Source organism: Anabrus simplex, chromosome 5 (genome assembly GCF_040414725.1).
Source record: "Anabrus simplex isolate iqAnaSimp1 chromosome 5, ASM4041472v1, whole genome shotgun sequence".
NCBI lineage: Eukaryota > Metazoa > Arthropoda > Insecta > Orthoptera > Tettigoniidae > Anabrus > Anabrus simplex.
Window position 1 is genome coordinate 313,159,401 of NC_090269.1, and position 7,599 is coordinate 313,166,999.

Below are 7,599 nucleotides of genomic sequence, written 5' to 3' on the forward strand. Positions count from 1 at the left end.
ACAGGCTAAAATCTAAACACCCACCTGTTAGAACAGCCAGAAACCTAGCAGACGCTAACTTTAATCTGCTTCAGGCCTGGAAGCAAGTATGGATATCCAGTGCTCCATCAGAATATCACTATCTACTATGGCTGGAAAACAAACCAGAGGGTTTTGATCTTCCACGAAAGACCTGGACAACTATCAACAGGATTCGGACTGGCCATGGCAGATGTGCCGACTCCCTCCATAAGTGGGGAGTACTTAATTCGGCAGCGTGGAAGCAAACACTTCAGCACATTGTGGAGCAGTGTCCTCTCACTGCCTACCAGGGAAACCCTGTGTGTTGACTATGTAAATAATTTGAACCTGTAAATACTTCAAACTGTAAATATTATGTATTACTAGTGTATTTATATGTAATGTGATGTGTTAGCCACACGCTAAATAGATAATTGTTAACCTCAGCACGTGATGGGGTAGAGTGGTTAGTTCTACGCCCGGCCGCCTTTGCCCCAGGAATAAACCTGGTACTCATTTTTGGTGTAGGCTGAGTGAACCTCAGAGCGATATGCACCTCCGGAAGTGGAAATCTTATTTCTTAAATTTTATGACTTCCTGACGGGGATTGGAACCCACGTCCTTCCGGGCGAACCAAGCGCGCCTTTACTGCCTCGGCCAGGCAGCATTTTTAATTCTAGTACCGTTAATATGCATTTTTTAATGGTGTTGGTTTTGGGAGCATAATTTCTGTTTTCTCAAATGATATTTTAAGGCTAATTTTATTTGCAGTGGTGTGAAGCTCTGTTATTTGAGTTTTTGCATCATCTAAATATTCGGCTAGTAATGCCATGTCATCTGCAAAACCAAGGCAATTTGTTTGAATTTTTTTTACCTGTTTTAATATTTGGAAGGCATTTCCTAAACCATTTTCGCATTACCATTTTTAGAGCACAATTAAATAGTAATTTTGATAAGCCATCACCCTGCCGAACCCAGTAGTTACTTCGAATGGGTCTGATAAATCGCTTCTGAACTTTACTTTTGATTTGGTCTCTATAAGAGTTAATTTTATAATATTTACTAATTTAGGATGTAATCCCATGTGTCGTAAAATTTTTAATAAAGATTTCCTGTGAATACAATCATAGGCCAGTATTAGTCACCTTCTCTATCTGGATATTATCTCTGTATTATAAGTAATAAACTTCATTCCGGTTCCGTATTGACTACACATATCTATGATGAAATTCTAAAATAATTTTTTTACAAGTTGCTTTACGTCCCACCGACACAGATAGGTCTTATGGCGACGATGCGACAGGAAAGGGCTAGCAGTGGGGAAAGAAGCGTTCGTGGCACTTACCTGGTGTGAAAATGGGAAACCACGGAAAAGCATCTTTAGGGCTGCCCACAGTGGGGTTCGAACCCACTATCTCCCGAATACTGGATACTGGCTTCACTGCAGCTATCGATCTCGGTCTAAAAGAATTCATTACACTTCTGACTTTTATTAAATGGTCTGTTTAAATGTTGCATAGTTGTTTAAAATACCTTGGACATGTTTCGATCTAGCTTAGAGGTCATCATCAGCAAAATAACAAAGAAGAAAGAGATACAAATAAAAACAAGGATACATAAAAATCTATGGTGTAGTGGTTAACGTGATTAGCTGCCACCCCCGGAATCCCGGGTTAGATTCCCGGCTCTGCCACGAAATTTGAAAAGTGGTAAGAAGGCTGGAATGGGGTCCACTCAGCCTCGGCAGGTCAACTGAGTGGAGGTGGGTTCGATTCCCATCTCAGCCATCCTGGAAGTGATTTTCCATAGTTTCCCACTTCTCGTCCAGAATTATAGGGCCTATATTTTTCCGCGAAACAATAAATGCTGATCGATATATAGACCTCATTCTCAGACCATTCTTTCAAGAGATGACGGAAGAAGAAAGGAGTAATTGTTACTTGATGCAAGATAATGTGACGGCACACACTACTAATCGTTCTATGAAATTAATATGGGAAGTTTTTCCAAGACCGTGTGGTTAACTATCCTCCTAGATCTCCTGATTTAAATACTTGTGCGGGATGCTGAAGGGAATAGTGTATGTGAACAATCCTCACGCAAGAGAAGAACTACAAGAGAACATTACACAAGTTATTTCGAACAAGTTATTTCGCCGAGTGTCTGCAAACCTATTTACGAAGTGTCAGGAGAGTTTGACAGCTGAGGGACAACATTTTGAACATCAAATATAATGCCAGGTAGGTTTTAGACTAATAGTTTCACTAGAAACGGATTCTGTAAGTGTGAGTTGCCGTGAGTAGTGGGGAGGAAAAGCACTCATTACACCGGCTAGCCACCGAGTGCCATTGCGCCAGCCGTGCCGTGCCGTGCTCTGAGTGGTGCTACGTAACTAGCTGAAGAAAAGATCCTGTACTTACAGAATAGTGAAGACAATTAGATGTTGTTCTAATCTGTCATGTTTCTGGAAAACGGAGTGAAGTTTTCAAAAGATCTGTTGCATTGCATTTACAGAGAACACAAGTAGGCCTATAGCCAGGATCTGAAAGTGGAAATAAAAAGCCGAGTATGAGAACCATAAATGAGGTAGAGGACTAAAGATTGTATGAGGAGTCACGAAACATTACTCATTTTAATGAGTATTTTCTTAAGTACTAGTAGTATGAATATTTGAGTTATTGTAATATGTTTAATCGTCTTGATTAGTAGTATCTAGTGGTACAACCTTTCCAATATCAAGGAAGGCTTATGGCTACGTGGCCTTCTTACTAAGAAATAAAGTGTCACCTCCCACACGAGGTTCTGTTACTGTGTTGTGATTTCGTGTTTTACCTGCAATTTAAATGCACTCATTGGCCCCTACTCTTCTTGTCCTGATTTTAAGTCCTCCTTTCAGAATTTTGCAGTTCCTCTACTTTGACCTAAGCCTGTAATTCATTTTTCTATTTCTTTTCCATGTTCTCCTTCTTCCACTTCTGGCACCGCGTCTCACGGAAGGTTAGTGACAATCCTGCGGTGATTTTTCCTGTTTTGTGTTTCCCGGATCAGAGTTGCCGTGTTATGGATTTCAAACCACTGTTGAAAGTTCCAAACCCAGGATAATCTTATCCACCCACACCTATATTTCTCTTCTATCAGTTGTATCAGGCTGTATACGTCATTTCAGAAAATGTGACAGACAAAGCTGCTCTCCTGCGTTAGTATCTCTTTAATGAAGACGTAGTCTACTCAAAGGATCGTACCTACTGAAGCGTGTTAGAATAACAATATATGTATTACTTTCAGATCTGTACAACATATATATTTCTTACTTAACTCATATCTTCTTTTTCAGGCCAGAGAGTGTTGCTAAGAGCTTTCTCAAAATGATCCGGGAAGCAAAGAATGGTGATGTCTGGGTGAGTGAAGGAGACGAAACTTACTCTGTTGTGATACCAAAGCGTGAAGCCATGAGAGAAGAAGTTTAAAGTCACAACCAAATCACTGTAAAACAATTGTAATCATTCCATTACAGTTAAATTTATGTTCATGATATACAAACTGATAAAGCATCAATAAACGGATCTTTTTATTAGCTAGATATGGACAGTAAAATTTGATGTATTGTTTTCTTTTGTTTCTGAAAAACGGTCACTTCACTACGCAGGTCTCAGCTTGTGCAGCATCTCATTTTACTCATTTCCCTAAGTTGTCCGAACTAGTTTAGAGTTCTGGAAAATCGACATCGCAGTTATATATTTGTTGAAGGCTCAGTGCTTAACTTTATATTTCACTTAGAATCTGTAATTCTGTCTTGGTTAATGTAACACTCAAGAGTGTCCCCTCAACTGTCCCACCTTCTCAACATATTCATTGTCTGACTCCATGCCTAAATGGTTAGCGTGCTGGACTTTGGTCCAAAGGGTCCTGGGTTCGATTCCCAGCCAGGTCGGGGATTTTAACATTCATTAGTTAATACCTCTAGCTTGACGACTGGGGGCTTGTGTCGCCTTCAACATAAGACTTCACTTTAGGTAGGGCCCCATCCTCATACAAGCGCAGGTCGCCTATACGACGTCTACTTGATAGACCTGCACTTCGAAGGCCACTCACCAGTATTATTATCATGTTGATTATTACAACTATCCTTAATTTGTTAAGCGATATGTGCCAGGAGATCACAAGGATTGTCTGGCTGCCAGTTGTGTTGCTACTAAAATAAGTACCAGATACCTTTCTGCGGAAACTTGGCGGTACAACAAAGGCTTCCTCTTATTACACCCTAAGGATCACAGCTCCTGGAGTGGTTTATCCCGTGACTGAATGTTCTCTTCAGTTTGTTGAACAATGCAAATTCTAGACTTGTCAACAACCATTTCAATCAAACTATGGAAACTACAACAGGAACAATTAGAAGAGCACATAGCTAGGTAGTCCAGCGATCTTTGCGACGAGAAAATGCTGTCTCACTTCCCGTTCACCCTGACATTCTCGTAATCGAGGAAAACAGGCTACAACCGCGACTCTCTCCTCTGAGAACGGCAATGGGTTCAATACAACTGACCAATGGAGAAAAGTACGACAGACCAACGCTACTGCTAACACTATAAGATGCCCTGCATTTCTATCAGACTGCAGGGCATTGAGCTAAACCATAAAACCTGGTGTGCTCTCAATAGGAGCAGCAGGAGAAAGTGCGGTCTTTGTGCCTAATCCTTAAACAAAGACAACCACTCACTTCCACTACACTCAGTTGACTGATAAGCACTTACACTACAGGAGGTGGAAAAATACACGCATTTTTGGAAGCCAGCCATTATTGCTTTACATTGGCATATGATTAAAGGCTATTACAAAAGATTATTTTCCTTCAATAAAGATTGTATTTCTGGACCACTGTGTGACGCGTCCCCAGTAGGAAGCATGCGCAGATACCCAATTAGCATGTACGATTTACCTGACTGATTTGTATTAACCCATCCTATTAAACTCTTCATATTTCGACAGGGATATTTGTCCTTGATGAATTCCTCAGAACATCACGTTATGGTATAACTTTACGTATGAAGCGGACTACTAGACGGCAGAGTAAACTGAACCTTCCTTGAGCATCTATGGCTCAGTTTTAATTAATTTTTTCGGGTAAACACCAAGTGTGTCACCAGAAATCTTTTACATGCCGACATCGTACGACATAGAGCATTGAATAGACTTTTCCCGGCCTTCAAAAATCGGACTATCTCTGCCAGGTTTGAACCAGCTATCTTGGGACTCGGAAGCCGATACTCTACCACTGACCAACAGAGGTTTTAGGTGTTCTGGTCCTATTATGTCATCGCATTTTAAACCACCCAATCCTCAATATATCCCTCCTCATCAACGACCACCTAATACCACTGGTTCTATCCTTGTATCACTTACTGAGATCAGCCCTGCAAACTTGTGTTGTCCATTGCTCTGCCAGAGACAAAACGACAATTAATTTACTTTCACTGATTACAACCCTCTTCCTAAAATCCAGTGTCTTTCTGTTGTGCCTGATGACGATCTAAATCCTCCCCCTGGTTCAGAAAACACTTCCAAAGTTCCACTATCCAATGAGAAATAAAGAGGAAAGCAGAAAAAGAGAAAACATAGGGAATTCGTAACACATATATTGAAAATACCTGTTGTTTCTAAGGATGCTGTTAGAAAATACAGAAAGAATAATCCTGATGTGAATAGAGTAAAAGGGCTATTAAAATGAATAAACGAGGCCAATGAAGACATCAGTTAAGAAGCTGTTAGGAAGTGAAATTAAAATAAACGTAGAAAACAAAATTTATCAAGATTCTAGTATGACTGTAATAGAGATTACTGTAGTGAAAATGTGTTGCCGTTGGCCAGGAAGTCAATTGGAATTGGCGTCACGCAAAGAAGAAAGAAAGGAGAAAGTTCCGGTCTGTGTTGAGAGAACGGAAGGTACATCTCCCTACTTTCGAATAGCCTCCTGAATCTCTACACAGCCTTCTTATAAATGATCATTCTTAGTCCCAGCATTTTTTCACAATCATTAGGAAGTATAATGAATGTTTTCAAATGACATCCTTTGGAACTAAGGAGACACATGAGGGAAATTGTATGCCAACTTCTAACGCTCAAAGCGAAGTTTACCACAGAATAAGGAAGTTGTTATCTTTGCAAAACGCCTCGTTTAATATATATATACATTGAACCCATGACCTTTGTGCCCTAAGAATTTTAAGTATGAAAAGTTACTACATTTCTGAAAATTTCTTTATATCACGGGAATGATACGTGACAAGGGGGTAGCTACTTTCCGTCCCACGCTCTGGGATACGTGACGTCATCCGCACGTGTCGTACGTTGAAGGATACAGAAGCAAGTTTGAGACTGCTAAGCCACTTTGGTGGGTTATTTCAGAAGAGCGCGTGTATATAGCGTCCCCACGCGAAGTCGACAGAAAAGTAGTGCCTATCAAATGAGGTCATTTAACCAGTTAAATTAACAAATATCAATTTTAAATGTTCAGGATCACTACTGCTAGTGAGTTAACAAATACATGGTTACATCCAAAACTCTTTTAAATACGGTTCATTTAAGTCAGAAAGATTTTCTTGGCGGCAAAGGGAAAATGCCTGGAGAGAGGGGGTAATGGCTATAAATATAGAAGGGACGCCATGACGAAACCCCCGCATTGTATTATTGAATCTTGCGCGAGAGAGTTAGACTGTTCTGTAAATCAAGCGACAAAGTAGACTAAGTCCGACGGACAGATTTTGGCCGATGTGGCTGGGGTCTTGAAACCAAATGGATTTTGTTTGAGCAAAGGTAGTCTTATAAAATGGAGGCCAATAAATCGCAGAAGAGGTATAAATCTGTAAAATATTTTTGTGTTGTAAAAAGTAATTCGTGTGTGGGCAGTAACTGTGCGATCAACGGAGACACGTGTGAAGGGTATTTCTTTTTTTATGTATTTTATTTCCAGTAAAGTAAACAAATATTATGATGTACAGCCAGAAATGTAAAATGGCTAGACAAAGCGACGGGAGGTCACTGGTGATCCGAAGGATGGAATCCGGCGTCGATTTAAGGTAGGTGCCTTGCCATCTTACCACCTACTATATCTTGTTTTGTGATGTCAAACTCATGTGCATTTCAAATCGGTTTTTATGACGCAGTTCGTCACCCCTATGTTTTTTGGCGAATGTCAAAATATGACGAAAGGTAATTTGTTTTATTTTCTGCTTGGATAAATTTAAAATATTGTGAGTGCCGTGTGACATGTAAAAGTTATTAGTGAGGGCTTCGAAGTGATATCACGTCCAGAGTAGATCGTCAATTTCCGTGAATTTATTGCCTATACTTTGTGATGTTAATTGAGATAATTTTATCTGACGTAATTTTTTCTGTTTGAATTTTGACGTAAATAATGTAAGAAATCCATGGTTACCCATTTTCAATCGAGTGGAAGCGCGCTATCGGGTTGAGAATATAGAGTGGTGAATTTTGTCACGGAGTAAAACGTTATTCTATGTCCATTTAAACTGTATCTGAGTGACAATAAAAAGTAGTAGAATTTTGGCAGTTATTTTTGTGAAATCCAGTTTTGGAAAATAC

At 39.9% G+C, this 7,599-nt stretch overlaps 1 protein-coding gene across 1 annotated transcript in view; it reads left to right on the top strand.

The window, feature by feature from the left end:
• The window catches only part of LOC136874033 (15-hydroxyprostaglandin dehydrogenase [NAD(+)]), a 41,682-nt gene extending 38,102 nt beyond the window's left edge, over nucleotides 1-3,580 (top strand). Inside the window, exon 7 of the mRNA XM_067147525.2 lies at nucleotides 3,335-3,580. Within this exon, the coding sequence (XP_067003626.2) occupies nucleotides 3,335-3,467 (133 nt within the window). The 3' untranslated portion in view covers nucleotides 3,468-3,580. The remainder of the gene's footprint in view (nucleotides 1-3,334) is intronic.
• The last annotated feature ends 4,019 nt before the right edge of the window (nucleotides 3,581-7,599 follow it).